Genomic DNA, 19,765 nt, shown 5'->3' on the forward strand with positions numbered 1-19,765 from the left:
GGAGAGGGGGAAGTGGGATATAATAAAGAAAATTAGGTATGAGAATACAGTCATCTTCAGTGGATTCAGCCTGTCCAGTGGTCACAGCCTCAGCAGTGGCCCTTCAATTATGGCCATACCCTTTTCCCTTCATGGGAGCCAGAAAACACTGACATGCCTCTCACCTTTTATTTAGTGCTAGCTGTCTCTGTTTGTATGCCACTTTCCCTTGCAAGAGAAAGGAAAGTGTTTCAGTGAGTGTCATGTGGCATGTTTGGGTTATGTGGCTATCATAGTTGAATTGCTGCATTGTGAGTAAGCTGTGAAATGTGAGTGTGAGGCTTGCAGCAGTAGTAAATGTGTAAGGGTGAGGTGCAGCATATGAATGGTTGGTATGTGTCCTGATTGTTACCAAGCATTGGTAGGTGAGTGCAGAAGCTGTGGGTAATAGTGCAGTTGGTAGGGTATGACATTTAAAGATATATTCACCGACCTTGGCCACTCATGTAAGGTCATTTGAACGTTTTGTGGCACTTCACCCAGACCTTGGGGTAAACTCACATTTACCTCCAAAGCTCTTGGCAGTCTTTTGTCTGCATGCGTGGAAGGCCACCTGGCTCCCTTGCCAATGCAGGACATCTCTTCTGCTTTGGACTGAAGATCTTGGTGGAAGAGGTGGAGTGTCGCTAAATCTTGGCAAGTACTATTTCCCTTGTCAGCCATTATTCTTCGCACTATTCCAAATTATGTCAGGTCCTCAAGCAGCCACAATAAAGCTTCCCTTTAAGATTGCCAGGCTAGCTGAAGTAATTCTAACTATTAACTATATTGGGCCCCCAGGTAATATGTGCACCGGGGATGGCACCGGCTGCACACAGCAATCACTATAATGAGCAGGAAGCAACAGGTTGACCTGCTGCTTCCAGTACATTGAATAGGCATGGAGTAATTGTGGATTGTGATCCCTGCACTTGTTTTCTGTGGTTATTCAACTTAGCCCTTGCAATATTTCTGCATCAAAATTTAAGCATTTTTGCCTATGATGTACGGTGATATTGACTCCTCCTTTCCATTCTTGCACATACAGGCCTGAATTTCACACTCACCCGGCAGCAGGTTTTTAGGTGGCAGGTGAGCATGAAATTGAAGGCACCCGCTCTGGGTTCCTGCCCACCTCGACCTCACAGTGATTTCCTGCTGGGGCGGGCAAGGTCTCAGATGGGCCAATTGAAATCCCTTAAGCGGCCAATTATAGGGGTGTTGACCACCCAGCCTCAACTTTCGGCTGGTGGGAGGATCTACCTGGCGCGGGGGGAAGCTCAAGAAGGAACAGGCGTAGATCTCGGTCGGTAAAGTGGAGGCTGTATGGTTGGGGTCACCTACTGACTGCGGGCCCACCCCCCAAAGGTCCACTGGCAACTGGACCTGCCTCACTCCCCCATCCTTGACCTCTCCCTCAACATCCCAAATGCCCACTTGCACACCCCCAGGCCTCCTCTATCCTCTCTGCCCCCGAATGCCTTAAACTTACCTTGTCCTCCAGTCCCTGGACTTAAGCTCAGGCACCTTACTGAAGTTCCTCTTCAGTCTATTGCAGCTATTGTCGCTGCTGGGATTGGAATCTTCTCCTGAGTGCCAGGCAGAAGTCCTGCCCGCAGCCAACTGACATTCATTCGAGCGTGAAGTGAATGCGGGGCACTCAGAGTTGGCAGGGGTGTGTTTCCCTCCATCAGCAAAATTTAGGCCACAGGCTTTGAAACCATGTTCACCGACAGGAAAGGGCCCATGGTCTTTTGCTATAACTGGCCCAGGATATTGACGTTATGTCTGGTCAAACATCTGAGGGCGATTTCATGCCTTTCAATCGAAAACTGGAACACCTTCTGGATTTTCTTTTAGAGTATGTTTTATTGGCAGTTCTATTTGAGTTGGAGAGATACACATTTAAATTGTCTTGGTCATCAACAAAGTTTGAACAATCTATTTTGTTCCAATTAAGTAATAAATCTGTTGCTGTCAGATCGGGCAGGCCGGAGAGAGTCTGTACAGAATTCAGCAATTTGTCACATAAGATGACCTTGAGCTAGCTCAAGCTCACTTCAAAGTTTAATGTAACAACAGATGCAGCTGCTACTTTCTCTCTTTTGAAGAGGAGTAGTTAAGCTTATAACTAGTGCACTGTATGTCCACCTACCCCAATTCCTATTCAATAAATCTGTTTAGAATGTAACCTAAGCTTTTGTCCTGTGAAGTGTTCGTTCTTTGCCTTCTGAAGTCAAGGGGCACATATCATGGCCTGTAACTAGGAATGCAGCGATGAAGGCTTTTTGTTTGATGTTGGATCTGCTACAAATTACCCAGATATTGGTCAGGTACAATGCAATCTAGTTCAGAAGGACTGTGGGTTCACCTGTAGGAGTTGTCTGAGATGCTGAACTGATTAAAAGTATAAGGAAACCCAAACACATCTTTCTGTTTGGGGTGGATTAGAATCTAACTTTCCACAAGTGAATGGTGGGGTTTGTATGCCAACTGTGCCACCTCTTTGCCAGTTCCCCCGGACATGACCAAGGTAATGTAACAATCTTATCTCAAATATTAACAACTTTAGCAATATCTTACTAAAATTAAATGTTAAAATAAAAGGATCAGCTGAGGTAGAAAATGCACAGTTTCAAACTACTCATGGGTACAGTAGCCATTGAGACTCTAAGATTGGATTGAAGGGTTTATGTTGGAGCTGAGAAGGGAAAGCATTGTTCTGCATCTATATGTTAAATGTGTCCTGGCAGTGCCAGTTGTTAAGTTGCAGAGTGGAAAAGTTTTCAATTTCCCAGGTATCCTTAGAGAAGAGTACAAAAATTGACTAATGTCCTTTAATTGCATTGATTTGACTCACTGACTAAAGATGTAAAGACCAACTATAAAAATGTTGGCTCAAATTTTCTGATCTCTGGTTTGTTGACTGAGATGCGCATCGGGACCCTGTGGACGTCCTGATGTGCAGACCTCCGTGGAAATTGCCTGGGAAGTTTCAACTTCTGATGGGCAATTGCCCTGCTCCTGGGACCCTCTGTGAATGTCTCTGAGTTGGAGAATTGGGAGAGATCCGATGCACTTAACTGTATAGTTATGCAGGAAATGTTAGATAGATTAAAACCTAGACTAACACCCATGTAACTTGCCAACTGACCCCCCAATCACCCACCAACTACACCTCGCAACTACCCGACTATCCCCCCAATCCCAATTGACTACTCCCAACCCGACTACTCTCCCCGTCTCAACCCAACTACCCCCAAACCAACGGACTGCCACCTTACCTACCTCACTCATTTGCCCACCTCACCCATCTGCCACCCTACCCACATACAAACCTCATCCACCTCAGCCGCGCTACCCACTTACCTCACTTCCTCTATCCACTTACCCACTTACATCACCCATCTACCAACCCTACCACCCTACCCATTCACTCGTTCATCCATTCACCCATTCACTGACATTCAAAGTGGACATTTAAACTTACCTTTCAGCAGCTGGAGCCATAAAAAGGGGACATGTCCTGTCTTCCCTCACACTCTACTCTGCTTTGATAGAGCTCTCTGAGGAATGCTGTGCTCTGCATTTCTGGAAAAGCCGGGCTTAGAAGATCCTGGAAGAAATGCAGAGCAGCATTGAATCAGGGGGATTTTCGAGCGGAGCATCAATCTGATGATGATTGTCGCTCCTCGGATGGTCCAGGTCATTACTTGCTTTTCATCTAATCTTGCATGTACTTTTTGTTGCCAAGTGAATATAGCATCATTACTGACCCTATACATGATTTCTTCCTTTTAACTCCCCTTGACGGTTTTACATCATTCGAATAAGTTGTCCAGTACAAGTAAAACTCTGATTTTACAAAATCAGATGGGACATTAAATCTATCATATCCACCTGCCAAAAACCATACATTTTGAATTCTAAACTGTAGAACTCTAAGACAAAATGAACTTAAAAAACAAAACACCACTGGAAATATATTTATAGCCAATCAGCAGTAAACATTTGAAAACGGTTTGTACTTTCAAAATGAATGTTATGATCTTATTATCAGTGGATAATATATAAGGAAAAAAATATATAAAGGGCTTGGGATAAATAAGATAAGCTGTACTCGAGAAAGCTAAAGGAAAAATAATGCTTAGGCAGGGAACCTGTAAAACAGTTACAGTCTTCCATAAATTTACTAAGTATTGCAAAACAGCCAGAAACATTGCCCAGAAGTCCACAGAAGCCTAAAATGATGAATCAGATATTTAACTTGTTGGAGGTAAGGATCCCTTTAAGTACCAATTCTGAAGATTATTTGTTGACTATCACCATCATAACTTGCTGGGTGGGTTTAAGGCATGACCTTTCAGGTGTGCAAGGACATCAATTTCGCAAAAAGTTCCCTAATCAAGGGCATGACACTTATTAACTTATTTCAGTGATGGCGGCATCTCTTTCTGACAGCTGTGAGGAACTGCTACTGAATGGCCAAACCAGTATGGCACTGAGCGTAGTTCTGGTGTAGGGCTATAAATTCCACTTCAAGGCACATGTTCTGGAATCTGAAAACATGAAAACACATACTGATTTTTACCCTTTGTATTTTTCTTTGCTGCTGTTTTATTAAGCGACGTCCAGTACTGGATGTGTAATATGAGGTTTTGTTTAAATGTCATAATATACATAAATCTTTAACATACTGAGAAAATTTAAATGTCCTGGGCTGTCAGCATATGTGCCTTCCTGATGGCATCTAGTAATTATGCATGTGCCATATTTAAGCTGTAAGCTGTGCATGCATCTTCCTTATTCCAACTCATGGTATTTGAACATTTGCTTTCCTCATCAGAGCTGGTAAATGTGGCATCTGCCTTATTTACTCCAACTGGTGACTAAGAATGGGGCTTCCTTGTTTTATAACATGTGTCATTCCATTGCCCACAATGGTAGAATACATTTCTCTGAAGTTGCCATGATGTTTTACTCAGACTACTTAGACATTCTCAGTGTCAACTCATAAATGTTTCTTAGTGCCTGTGCTCTTTTCGTCTCAGTTTGAAAGATGGTAGTAATAGAGTCCTTTGTCCACTTGCCCCTTCCCTTGCCAAATTATGTACGCTATTCCTGACCATACAGACTGTGCTGAGGTCATCACTGGAGGGCAGTAATGAATGCAAATTCCTGGATCCCATCCTGAAAACTTCTGGTTATCACCAACTGCTTTAATGGGTCCTAAGACACTGAGCTCAATTTTATGTTGTTAACAGTACTAAAATAGATCAGGTCCTGCAGTTAGTATTGTTGTATAGTTCAAAGATATTTTAGAGATTAAATTTAACAAATTCACTTTGATGACATGATTCAATGTCACGGCATCATTGTAGTTTACAGTATACGCCTTTTGGCTATTGTATCTGTGGCGCTTTATGTTCGACCACTCCAAAATTAATGCAGTGCTCCACTCAGAATCAGAATCACAGTGCAGAAGAGGACCTTCAGCCCATCAAGTCTGCATTGACACGTGAAAAACACCTGACCTACCTACCTAATCCCATTTATCAGCACTTGGCCCATAGCCTTGAATGTTATGACATGCCAAGTGCTCATCCAGGTACTTTTTAAAGGATGTGAGGCAACCCGCCTCCACCACCCTCCCAGGCAGCGCATTCCAGACTGTCACCACCCTCTGGGTAAAAAAAACTTTTCCTCACATCCCCCTAAACCTCCTGCCCCTCACCTTGAACTTATGCCCCCTCGTGACTGACCCTTCAACTAAGGGGAACAGCTGCTCTCTATCCACCCTGTCCTTGCCCCTCATAATCTTGTACACCTTGATTAGGTTGCCCCTCAGTCTTCTCTGCTCCAACGAAAACAACCCAAGTCTATCTAACCTCTCTTCATAACTTAAATGTTTCATCCCAGGCAACATCCTGGTGAATCTCCTCTGCACCCCCTCCAGTGCAATCACATCCTTCCTATAATGTGGCGACCAGAACTGCCCACAGTACTCCAGCTGTGGCCTCACTAAGGTGCTATACAACTCCAACATGACCTCTCTACTTTTGTAATCTATGCCTCGATTGATAAAGGCAAGGGTCCCATATGCCTTTTTCACCACCCCACTAACATGCCCCTCTGCTTTCAGAGATCTATGGACACACGCCAAGGTCCCTTTGTTCCTCAGAACTTCCTAGTGTTATGCCATTCATTGAATACTTCCTTGTCAAATTACTCCTTCAAAAGTGTCTCACCTCATACTTTTCAGGGTTAAATTCCATCTGCCACCTATCTGCCCATTTGACCATTCCGTCTATATCTTTCTGTAGCCCAAGACACTCAACCTCACTGTTAACCACCGGGCCAATCTTTGTGACATCCGCAAACTTACTAATCCTATCCCCCACATAGTCATCTATATCGTTTATATAAATGACGAATAATAGGGGACCCAGCACAGATCCCTGTGGTACACCACTGGACACTGGCTTCCAGTCACTAAAGCATCCTTCTGTCATCTCCCTCTGCTCCTACAACTAAGCAACTTTTGAATTCACCTTTTCAAATTACCCTGTGTATCCCATGTACATTTGCCTTCTTTATAAGTGTCCCACGTGGGACCTTGTCAAAGGCTTTGCTGAACTCCATGTAAACTAGATCAACTGCACTATCCTCATCAACACACCTGGTCACCTCCTCAAAAAATTCAATCAAATTTGTGAGGCATGGCCTCCCTCTGACAAAGCCATGCTGACTCTCCCTGATCAAACCTTGCCTCTCCAAGTGGAGATAGATTCTCTCCTTCAGAACTTTCTCCAATAGTTTCCCTACCACTGACGTGAGACTCACTGGCCTGTAGTTCGCTGGCTGATCTCTACAACCATTCTTAAATAGCGGAGCCACATTAGCTGTTCTCCAGTCCTCAGACACCTCCGCCATGGCCAGAGAGGAATTAAAAATTTGGTCAGAGCCCCTTCAATCTCCTCCCTTGCCTCCCTCAGCAGTCTGTCACACAAATCATCTGGACCTGGAGATTTGTCCACTTTTAAGCCTGCAAACACCTCCAATACCTTGTCACTCTCTATATTAGTTTGCTTAAGAAGCTCGCAGTCTCTCTCACCGAGTTCGATACCTTCATCCTCATTCTCTTGGGTGAAGATGGGTGTTAAGTATTCATTCAACACTCTAGTGATGTCCTCTGGCTCCACCCATAGATTGCCCCCTTGGTCCCTTATGGGCCCTATTCTTTTCCTGTTTATTATCTTCCCATTGATATATTTGGAGAATATCTTAGGATTTTCTCTACTTTTACCAGCCAGAGCTTTCTCATATCCCCTCTTTGCTCTCCTAATTGCTTTCTTAAGCTCCACCCTGCACTTTCTGTACTCCACTAATCCCTCTGCTGATTTGTTTCTCTTGTACGTGCTAAAAGCCTCTCTTTTCCTTCTCATCATAACCTGAATATTTCTGGTCATCCATGGTTCTCTGGGCTTGTTACTCCTTCCTATCACCCTAGAGGGAACATGTTGAGCCTGTACCCTCCCCATTTTCTTTTTGAACAACCCCCCCACTGTTCCTCTGTAAATTTCCCCACAAGTAACAGTTCCCAGTCTACCTTGGCCAGATCCTGCCTTATTTTACTAAAATCCACTCACCCCTAATCCAAAACATTTTTTTTTCAACTTGTCGATTTCTTTGTCCACAACAAACTTAAACTGTACCATGTTGTGGTTGCTATCACTAAAATGCTCGCCCACCAGCACCTCAGCCACCTGTCCGGCTTCATTCCCCAGAATTAGGTCCAGCAATGCGCCATCCCTTGGACCCTCTACGTATTGACCTAAAAAGTTCTCCTGTACGCATTTTAAGAAATCCTCTCCATTCAAGCCCTTAACACTATGTCTATCCCAATTAATGTTGGGAAAGTTGAAATCACCTAATATAATTGCCCTATTGTTATTGTTTTTACACACCTCCAAATTGTGCACGTATTTGCTCCTCAACTTCCCGCTGACTATCTGGGGGTCTATAATAAACACCCAATAATGTGGCTGCCCCTTTTTTATTCCTAAGCTCTACCCACAAAGCTTCATTCGATGCCCCCTCCGACTCACTCAACCTAGCTTTGTACCTTTTTTCTGTTTCCATGTCACTATGGTTCAGCACTCTTTACATACAAAGATTCCTTTCTTATTTAATGACAAAACAAGTTGCACTATAGTCTAACTGTAATCTTACTATGACAAACACTAGATTGCAATATCCAGTATTGTTCCTTAAGTGCAGAAAATAGCATTTTATTTCTATTTTCACAAAGATTACAGAATATGAAAAATATTTTTGAAAGTTTTGTCTTGTTAAAATCTCTGACACATTAGGTAAATACAATAGACTATAGTTTAAATTGAGGTGAAGGTGGAAAATGAGTGGTTTTGAATTAACCACCTATTAACACACCAACACCTCATTTTTGTCTCTATTCAGGTCAAAATGTGGTGTATAATAAGCTGGCAATTTAATATTGTCCATTTAAAATCATTGCTAAAAGTTAAGATTGCTCCCATTGCATGGTGTAGTACTGAAACATTCAACAGCTCGTTTCCAGGTTATTCAGTCTCAGGAAATGATGAAGAGACAGTACAGTTGCATCCCAGGTTACAGGGGAAATCTTTGACTAAAATAATGCTGGTAGGTATGTTAAACTCCAAACAACTCCTCCTAATGAAAAACGGGAGATAACCTCTTTCTCATCATAATTAATGATCCACTAACTGAACCACATTTTCACTAATTACATAGTTCGAAGCCACACATTGCTGCAATATTACAAGCAGTCAAACAGAGAAAGTCAGAATTTTTTTATACTGGAAGAGGAATTTCAGGTCACAGGCCACTAATACCTGTTGACAGCTGTCTTGTTTTTTGTTTCTTCATTTAATGATGCACACAGGCTGTTGACATTGTAGCTGAGCTAATTTTATTAATAACACATTTTCTTAACATGATCACATATCTGCAGTGTCTGAACTCTATCAAGACAGGCTGTTATCTGACCTTCAACCCCCAGGTCAGGTGACCCCGTATATAGTACAGAGTATCGTATAGCACCTAATACCACAACCACAATCAGCTAGTATCACATTTCTTTTTAAAAAAACTTTTGTACAACTGAAGTACACAAAGTCTCTTATCTATTCTTTCTCACTCTATTTTGATCAGTCTGCTTTGTGTTTTACTCATCTCTGTATCTCTGTGGTTTTTTTCACAATTCGTCCACTGGATGTTCTGAATGGTAACAGAGGTGATTTTGAAGAACAAGGAGCCTTCTCCAGCTCTTGTGTCACTGTCACCCCTTGGATAGTTCTCAGGATGCTCAGGCTTTGTCTGGTTATCTGTTGCTTCACTGGTGCATTCTGTTTTTTGACCGTCAACTACTCTTTCTGGTTCAGACCAGGGTTGTGTTTCATTTGTTTTCCGTAAGAATTTCCAGTTCGTCCTGTAGTGTTATCCATTTGGAGTCTGTACTGTGTCAGACCTTGGTTCTCCTGTGATTCCCGCAACAACAGCAGGATTCCAGATCCCTTCATGCTGAATCCTCACTGTCTCCCCCATGTTCAGAGGTTGGGCGCTTCGATCAAAGTACAGTTTCTGCTTTTACTGTCTCAGTTTGAGCAGGTCCTGCACCTTGCAGCTCACTGGCTGTGGCAGTAACAGTTGGGGCTCAGTTGGAAGCTCAGTTCTCAGTCTTCTCACCATCAGGTGTTGCGCTGGAGATAATCTAAAGCCCTCTAATGCAGTATTCCTGAAATCCAGCAAAGCCAGGTAGAAGTCTCTTCCGCCTGCCCTTGCCGCCCTCAACAAGTTTTAAAGTCTACATGGTACATTCTACCGTTCCGTTGTGTTGTGGATACTTGGGACTTGACGTAGTGTGGCAAAACTCCCAGTCCTGTGTAAATTTGTGAAACTCAGTGCCTGAGAATTGTCGATCGTTATCTGAGCTGAGCATTTCAGGTATGCCGTGGTGACCAAAAATTGATTTTAAATGATTTATTATGGTGATGCTCTTACTATCATTTCTCAGCAGCACAGACACAAAAAACTTTGTCTAATAATCTACTGCTAGTAGGTGCTCACGGTTGTCAAATGTGAACAAGGCCTCTCCAATTTTCTGCCAGAGCCTCCCTGGAACAGTGTGTGGTTGAAGTGGTTCTTTTTTGTGCGATATAGTATTTTTGGCACACTGCACACACATTCACCATTTCACCGATTTGTGCTTCCATTCCAGGCCAATACAATACATCTTGAGATCTTTTCCTGCATGTTTCTATGCCAAGGTGACTTTCATGTATGTGCTGCAGCATTTCTTTCCCCAGTGTTGCAGGAATTACAATTTTTACTCCCTCGAAAAATATTCCTTCTGCTACATGAATTTCCTCATTAAAGTTCCAGTACCTTTGTACAGCAGAAGGGGCTCCACTCCAATGTGTGGGCCAGAGAGTTTGCACAATATGCTGCAGTTTTCTCAGGGTGGCATTGTTCTTGGTCTCATCCAATTCGGTTACAGCCACAAGTAAGTTCTTTGTCAGCATGTGAACGTCTGTTTCTGTGTTTTTTCCATTTCCTCCATGATGGGTAGGTATGCACATGACAGAGTGTCTGCAATGTACGTTTCCTTGTCCGGTTTGTAGTTAACTCTGAGCTGGTGCTTCTGCATATGCATCAGTAATTTGTAGATTCTTGGTGGTGCACAGTTCAGGGGCTTTTTAAGTATAGTTTCCAAAGCCTTATGATCAGACTCTACTTCCACGTCTTTTCCATAGACAAACAAGTGGAAGCATTATAGGCCAAACACAACTGCTAGCATTTCTTTCTCTAGAAAGCTAGCTGAAATCTAGTATGCAGGTACAGCAGGTAATAAAGAAGACAAATGGAACTTTGGCACTTATTGCTAAAGGAATAGAGTATAAAAATAGGGAAGTGTTGTTGCAACTGTACAAGGCATTGGTGAGACTGCACCTGGAGTACTGTTTTGGTCCCCTTATTTGAGGAAGGAGGTGGTTGTATTGGAGGTGGTTCAGAAGAGGTTCACTAGATTGATTCCAGAGATGCGGGGCTCATCTTATGAGAAGAGATTGAGCAGTTTAGGCCTATACTTGCTAGAGTTTAGAAGGATGAGAGAAGATCTAATTGAGGTATATAAGATGATAAAGGGGATAGACAAAATAGATGTGGAGTGGATGTTTCCCCTTGTGGGGCATAGTTTCAGGCTAAGGGGTGGTAGATTTAAATCAGAGATGAGGAGGAATTATTTTTCTCAAAGGGTCGTGAATCTGTGGAATTCACTACTTCAGAATGCAGTGGTTGCCAGGACGCTGAATAAATTTATGGAGGAGATAGATTGATTTTTAATTAGTAATGGGTTGAAAGTTTATGGGGAGAGGGCGAGAAATTGGATCAGCCATGATCGTATTGAATGGCGGGGCAGGCTCAAGGGGCTGAATTTCCTACTCCAGCTCTTCGTTCTTATGTTCTTATTTGGCCAGACGGCTGCTGTGTTTCAGTCATTGCCTTTGAAGGTATGCAACTGGTGCCTCATTTTGCAAGAGGACAGCTCCCAGGCCAGTCTTTGAAGCGTCCATTGAGATTCTGACCGACTGACATCTTAATACTTTATCACTGGTGTCTGGGTCAGTGTTCTGTTCAGACAGGTCAAATTTTCTTGGTGACTTTGTTCCCGTGCCATTCCATGTCCTTTTGTAGAAGTTCTCTGAGAGGTCTGACATGTTCAAAATGAGTTTCCCAAGAAAAGTCACCATTCCCAAAAACATCTCCAATTCTTTTTTACATTCTCGGGTTGGCATGTTTATAACTGCTTTGATTTTACTCAGGCCTGGCTTCAGTCCCTCACTTGTTAGCCCATGTCCCAAGTACTTGACTTCATGGAGTTCTATTTTACACTTTTTCTCCTTCAACTTGAGCTTCCTTTCTCTAGATCTGGCCACACCTGCCTCAGCCAGTGGTCACATTCTTCTCATGAGGCTCCCAGACCAGCACATCATCAATATAGGTTTCCACACCCTCTAATCCTTCAAACAGCTGCTTTACTGCTCTGTGGAGCACCTATAGAGCTGAATTAATACCAAAAGGTAAGCATAAAAACCTGTATCGGCCATATGGTGTGTTGAAGGTACAGAGATAGGAGCTGCGTTCATCCAGGTGACCTGCCAGAAACCTGAACTTTCATCCAATACTGAATAATGTTTAGCATCAGCTAGCTTAGATGTGATCTCTTTTACTGTGGGCAGCTGGTAATGCTCTTTGTACTGCCTGTTTTATGTGTCTGGAAGTCAGACAGACTTGCAGATTCCCATCTTATTTTTCTACAGTTACATTTGGATTAACCTACTTTGGCCGTTTTTTCAATTGCCTTGATGATGTGAAGTTTCTCCTTTCTGCTTTCAGGTGACCTTTCAGCAATACTGGTATTTTCCTGCGCGGGTGTATTTTCAGTGTCAAAGTTTCGTCAATTTTGATGGTGTGTTCTCCTTGTAAGCAGCCAATCTCCTAGAACACATCTTTATACTGACTCAGGATATTATCAGTGGTGACAGTCATTATTCTCTTTATTAGCTTCGGATTTTCACAAGCTTTGATTCCAAGAATGGCTTTTGCCTCAGTTTTCACCAATATGAATGGAAGTGCTTGAGACGGTTTTTTGTAGTTCACCTTAAGTGTGCACTTGCCTTCTACAGCTATTTTTTTCACCTGTATAAGTAGACAGATTCACTTTTGTTTTAGTTAGCTGTTTTTCTTTGCTTATCTTATGATACAGGCTTATGGGAATGACATGATTGTGCACCTGTGTCAAGCTTGAAATTAACCATCATGTTGGCAATTTTTAAATCAATCTTCCATTCGTCTTCTTTGGAATTTGTTGCTACTGCACCAACGAAAAATTCAGTTTCAGTGCCTGCATCAATGTCTGCAATCGTCTGCACTTTCTTCAATTTACACATCTTAGCGAAGTGATTTAGTTAATCACAGTTCTTGCACTGCCTTCTGTACGTTGGACAACAATGTAGTAAATGCTCTGTTCCACATCAGCTGCTTTTACATGTTTTAATAGCTGTTTTATTCTTTTTACCTTCAGGTTATCTATTTGTTCTTTCCCAGGGCTTTTTCTGTTTAATTGCACCTGACTGCTTAACTTTGTGCAGCTTATCATATTCTGTTTAATCTGGTGTTTTGTTGTCTCTACCACTTTGCAGATATTTATTGCTTTCTCCAGTGTGGGATCAACTTCTCTCAAAAGCTGTTCTCTCAGAGAGTCATTAGTGATCCTGCAAATTATTCTATTTTGGATGAGTGATTCCTCAAGCTCTCCAAATTCACATGATTTAGCTTGTTTTCTCAATTCAGTTATGTGCTGATTAATGTTGTCATTGCCTTGCGTGCACATAAAACATTGGTATCTTTCATATGCCACTTTCATATATCTTTCGTATGCGATGTTTTTCTTAGGGTTGCAGTAGGCTTAACATGTTTCCATCATTTCTTTCAAGCCATTTCATTTCTCATCAGTTTCAAATGTGAATGTGTTATAGACTTCTAGGGTTTCTCCCCCTGTTATGTGAAGAAAGATGGAAGACTGTACCTGAGGGTGTTTTTTAATCACTGCCCGTTGCTGCCAGAACCACCTCCAGTTTTCAGCGAGATTGCCCTCCAAGCTAAGCTCTGTCGGTGGTTTCAGAACCTCCATTGTTGCATTTAATTTACTTCTGATGCCATATCTTGTTTCTTGTGTTTTGTTAATGATGCACACAAGCCATTGACATTGTAGCTGGGCTAACTTTATTGATAACACATTTTCCTAACATGAATACATATCTGCAGTATCTGAACTCTGTCAAGACAGGCTCCTACATGTGCTATCTGACATTCAACCCCAGGTCAGGTGACCCTGTATATAGTGCAGAGTACCATACAGTGTCTCATATTGGGAGTCCACAGCCACAATCAGCTATTAACATGACAACAACATTGTTCTTTGTGTTGTTGAACCCCACAGTTAATTTTAATGTTTCTACTTGCTGACGAAATAAAGCACTTTGAATCTGTAGAATTTCTTGACAGTCAGTATAGTTTAGAAGCTAACTCCCCTGGGCAGGCAATTGATATCACAAATTTCAAAATTGAAGTCAACCTCCAAGTAGCCATTCTTAAGTTCATTTATTGAGGAACTGTTGGTTGCTTGCATGTGATATAATGTAAATAATCTTTAAGTACAGCTTAAACAGAACACAAGTAGAAAATACAAAAACAAAGTACTGTGAATGCTGGGAATCTGAAAGAAAAATAGTAACTGTTGGAAATACTGGACAGGTCACAGTGTACCCTGTGGAGAGGAAAATAGATTAAATGGCCCAGATATTCTGGTCTCCACATGGTCGTACATCAGAAGTACCCTGGAAGATGTGCTGGAGGATCCCTCAAAATCCCAATGCAATGACTCAGCAGGAACTGCCCGGAAGTTTCAACTTCTGATGGGCAATTGCCCCATGTGCGGACTCCTACATAAAGGTCTCCAATTCTGATTTAGAATCGAAGACTTTGGCAAGTTTCACTTACCAGAATAGTTATCCAGGAAAAAATCATATCTAACTCCTGGGTAACTATACAGTTGACCAGCAACACCCCCCACCCCCCGCCCCCGACTCCCTCCCCACCCTCCGATCTTCCGATTCCCTCCGACCCTCTGATTTATCTCCGACCCTTCGATTCCCTCCCTGACCCTCTGTCTCCCCCTACCCCGACCCAACCTGACCTGACTGCACCACCCTATCAGGCTTGCCACCCCCCATCCATTTGGCACCCCTTCCGCCCTACCCACCCTGCCACATACCACCCTACACATCCTGCCACCTACCACCCTACCCACCCCCCCATCCTGCTTCCTTACCCACCCTGCCACTTACCACCCAGCTGGCACCCTACCACTCTACCCATTTACACTCATTCACTAACACAGTGAAAAAGGTTAACTGTCCCAAATCTTTTCACTGTGTTTGTGAATGAAGACTTACCAAAATACGACAATGAGTATTGTAAAAAAGGGACTTGACCTGCTTCCCCGATGATCCTGTGCGATGGGGAAGGACTCACAGAACATGTATGCTCTGCATTTCTGAAAAGGCCTGGTTCGGAAGTTCGGGTGAGAAATGCAGAACTCTACTCCTATTTTTTTTAAACAATGCCAGAGTGGCAGTATGACATTGATTGTCACTCCTCAGAAGATTTGGCTCAATGTTTCAAGTTGTTGACCTTTCATCATAGAAACTTGTAAATACAAAGTATATGCTTCATTACAACTAGAGCTCCCGAGGTCAAATGCTGCTGACATTATTATCCATATTAATGTAAGCTGAAAGATACCTGAAGAAAACAAACAACAAGCCTAAGATGTTCTCAAGGAAGAACTAATTACTTATTTTGGTGATTGCAATAATTACACAGAGCATCACAATTTATATCCATTTTAATTGCCTACATCTATTCTCAGATTTCATTCATGTCATTAAAGAAAAAGTTAATTGATTTCAGTCATTAACTGTTATTGTTAAGAGTGCAATGAAACGGGAAGAAAGATAAAATTGCACCTTGTCATTTTTTAATCTTTGCATTGCAGAGCCAAAGAATGAACTGTTCCTGTTTTATGGAAAAGGCCGCCCAGGAATCATTCGAGGAATGGATCTGAATACAAAAGCAGTTGATGAATATATGATGCAAATAGAAAACCTTGTCAATCCAAGAGCTCTTGATTTTCATGCAGAAACAAATTACATCTACTTTGCTGACACAACCAGCTTCTTAATTGGACGACAGAAAATCGATGGCACAGGGCGAGAGACAATCCTAAAAGATGGTAAGTAAATTGAAATCCTCATGATGCTTGTCTATAATGATAGAGCGAGATCTTCGTAATCGTTGGTTGATAATGCACATCAATTTTTCTACTACTTGTCTATTCTTTTCCGTGCATCTTTTTCCATATAGTGTTTTTCGTAAACAGTATTTTCTGTTCTATTGGGACAAGCAACTGGCATTAGAAAATCTGGAAGCAACTTATTTCTTTTAAGTACTACAGGGTTTTTTGGTAGCTACAGTGAGGGACAGAATTTTAACTGTTCTCTCCTCCCAAAAACAAAATTATCCACCTATCAAGTGAACTTGTATTCTGAACAACCTCTATAAGAATAAGAAAGCATACAGAGAAATTCCAAGACTTCACTATAAAATATGTTCCTAATGGTTTAAAACTATGAGCTTTGACTTGAGCGATCATATGTTTATAATGGCAGCTTGAATTAATGTCAGTCTCTGAACAACCAAATTGCAAGGCATGAGAACTAAGTGTCTCAGTTAATAATAATGATATATGCAGTGGACTCAGTGATTTTCTGCAGTACTCATCAAAGATAGTAAATCTATCTCTTTTTATTCAATGCCAATGCCAATACCAAACAGAGTGATTTAGAAATTTATTGATGTCATAGCTGATATACAGGCATAATTTGGGCACCAAAGTGGCAGCATGTGAGCAAACATTCCACACCAAACGTGCACCTGGCCTCATGTTGGTAAAGGCTCCAGTATAGCTCTCCATGGTTCATGCCTGAAATAGTTATTAGGCCCTTTGCATATGCAAATAAGGGGTTCAATGCTTATTGGAAGACTCCTTCATGAAATTGTGCTACTTGACTGCAGCTGGCACCAGACCACCTACATTCAGGGTAACCATGTCTACAACTGCCTTTCCAATGCTCCTTAAAGTGTCTGCTGCAGGTCTTCACCAAATGTCAAAGTATTTTTTGGAAGAGTATTTCACCTGACTCCACAGCAGTCCTGAAAGCCACTAGTGGGTCCCTCCCAATCACACTCCCATTTGATCACCTGCTCTTTTCCCCCGATCACTCCTCCCTCCCAGGATGTACCTGAGGGTCACTGCAAAGAGGAAGCAACTAGCCCAATTTCATTCTCTTGGATATGTCAAGCTGCCTCTTGATGTGATTAGTATAATTAGCTTGCTGGAAATATGCTGGCCAGGCTCAAGGCCCAGTTTGGTTGACCTCTGGGTTCTGATGCATGTTCCCCATGGACTACCTATTTCAGGCTCATTGACAGGTTAAAAGGAATTCTCACTTCTGTATGTTGACTTTTTATTGGCTAACCTCATTTTTGCTGGAAGTTGTGCTTGATGTCTAGGATTGTGTAATGCACCCTAAAAATATAAATATACTATAAACATAATAATTATAAATATAAATCAAGCACATGGCTCAGGGTGAGATTACTCTTCTGATAACTACTGACCATATTTTAATGAATGACACTTTAAATGTGACAATAATAAAGCTATCTGAATATCAAGGCCACTTATTTTACTCCATTCACCAGCTCCACTGGAACAGATTCTCTGGTCCTTTATCTCATTGTAGTTTGTATATGCTGTACACAAAATTGACTGCTGAGTTTTCGAACATTGCAACAGTGACTACACTTCAAAAGTACTTAGCTTGTAAAGTAATTTGGGATATGCTGAGGCTATAAAATGTGCAATATAAATGCAAGTTAGCTATTTATCTCTTCCTTCTATTGTAATTGGAACACTTAACTGCAGAGGAAAAAATGCATTTACGAAACAAAAATGGGGGATAATTAAAGAAATATTAAAAGAAAAACTAAGCACTTAATTCTGCTAACCCTATTGTGTCTTTTCCCTTTTTCATTTCCTTTTACATTTCTCATTCTGTCCTCTAATTAATTTTTTGCCTCAATCTGTATTTTTGCTGCATCACATTTTTGGAGAAACTTCATTTCAATCTCTTTATTGGCGCTTTCCTACTATCTCCCATTTTAGTAATGAGATAATAAAAATATGCCCCAAAAAATCCAATAGGAGCCTCTCAGCCAATCAAAAGAGAGAGTGTTGATGAACCTCACTGGATCATAGATATGGCCAGTCAATCCCCACCATAATTTTACATGTTTGAACAGGAATGCAGAACCAACAAAGTATTTAATATATCAAATGACAATTTGGATGTATTATAGCACAAGATGCAGAAACATAAAAGGAAGGAATAGTGAATGGCTAAAATAATTAATTGTGCCCTTCATTGCTTTAATATGGAAAGGCCCTTTTAAGAACACTATTAACTGCAATTTGTTACAATTATTGTGCTAAATACCATCCAGATTGGTGCTTAAATTGATTTAAATGTTTTTTTAAAACCCTTGAAAGGAACTGTCATGGAATATTCTTGGAGTATTATTAATTGGTGGATGAACATCTGCCAGTGAGACTAGAGCATTAACCTTTTTAATATTTATTTAAAGCCTAGTTAGGAAGAGTTTGCTGACAGAAAAAAGAATTATGATTTGCAAATAGAGATGTACACAATACAGTGAAAAAGACTAGAATGATAAGAGTGGCACTTAGCAGACAGGGACAAAATGAGAAGAATAAGTGCAACTGTTATGTTCCTTCTAATGTGTCACTTTGCACTATCTACTGGTGAGTGAGTTGGTAAACAAGATATTATAGATGTAGAGACCAATATAAGATGAAGCACATGCTGTTTATGTACACAAGCAACAGAGTACTAACACAATGTGTGCTTCTCAAACCAGACCCTATTCTAAACTACTGATTAACATTGCAGCCCATGCTACACAGCAATTGAGTAATACCATCACATGGTCAGTCTGCTCACATTCTCTTAAAGGTGTATTGCACCTGAGATTACCACATTCCTCCCCCTTTACTCAAAAGCACAATTTACAATCTTTACAATATATCAACTATTTACATGAATAAATTATTTACAAATTCAGTCTCTCTGAAGGCTTCTTCAAACATATCAAACGTTGAAGTGCTGCGACTTCAGAAGGTTTATCTGAGGCCTCCCTCTCAGGAGTCATCTGTCCACTATGGTCTCCAGTAAGAATCTGTAAACTTGTTTCTTCGACTTTCAGATCAACGGATCCTACAGGCACTCCCAAACCAAGTGGAGTTCCTTCTATATGTGGTGTAGACTCCAACGGGAATGCTTGCACCCTCTTTCGGGCCCAATCGCATGCACTCCTGCTGCCCCTGCCCTCCAAGTTCAACAATGTGAAGTTCAACTGTCAGGAAGGTTCTTAGAATCAGCATGTTGGGCAAGGCTAAATTCAACCTGATATGACCAGCTTCCTGTTATGTAGAAAAAAATAATTTTGGGGCCTTGTTAGGAATCCTGTTTTTTCTTCCTATGTGGCTTTTTTTGTTGGGTTTTCTTCTTGGCAGCGCTGACTTTAATCTCGGCTTTCTTTTCAATTTCCCTGTTGGGCAGACTAGGCTTCAGTATAAGCTCAACTTGAGTGAACTCAGTGGTTGAGTCTTCCAGCATTTCCTCATCTGTCAGCTCCTTTGAAATCTCAGGGGTCTCTAGTTTTAAAGCTTCTTGGCTTGCACTTAGCTGATTGTTCAGCTCTTCCATTTCTTTTTTATATTTATTAGATGTTTCCTGAAGAATTAAGCATTGTTGTGTTTTCTCGGTAATTTATTCTTCATCTCGGCCAGAGATATGCTGAATTCTTTCTGTTCTTCCTCATACCTTTTTAGTGGTAGAAATTGGGATCTGAGGGAATCTTGAAATATGCGAATATCCTTCAGCATGTTTTCTTTTTCTTTTTAGAGGTTACTGACTTCAAC

General features: G+C 41.4%; 1 protein-coding gene across 1 annotated transcript in view; it reads left to right on the forward strand.

Moving 5' to 3' along the window:
* LOC121284946 (low-density lipoprotein receptor-related protein 1-like) overlaps positions 1-19,765 on the forward strand; it is a 1,922,347-nt gene that overhangs the window by 912,227 nt on the left and 990,355 nt on the right. Inside the window, exon 11 of the mRNA XM_041200912.1 lies at positions 15,698-15,934. Coding sequence (XP_041056846.1) covers positions 15,698-15,934 — 237 coding nt within the window. The remainder of the gene's footprint in view (positions 1-15,697; positions 15,935-19,765) is intronic.

This window comes from Carcharodon carcharias, chromosome 12 (assembly GCF_017639515.1).
Source record: "Carcharodon carcharias isolate sCarCar2 chromosome 12, sCarCar2.pri, whole genome shotgun sequence".
Classification (NCBI taxonomy): domain Eukaryota; kingdom Metazoa; phylum Chordata; class Chondrichthyes; order Lamniformes; family Lamnidae; genus Carcharodon; species Carcharodon carcharias.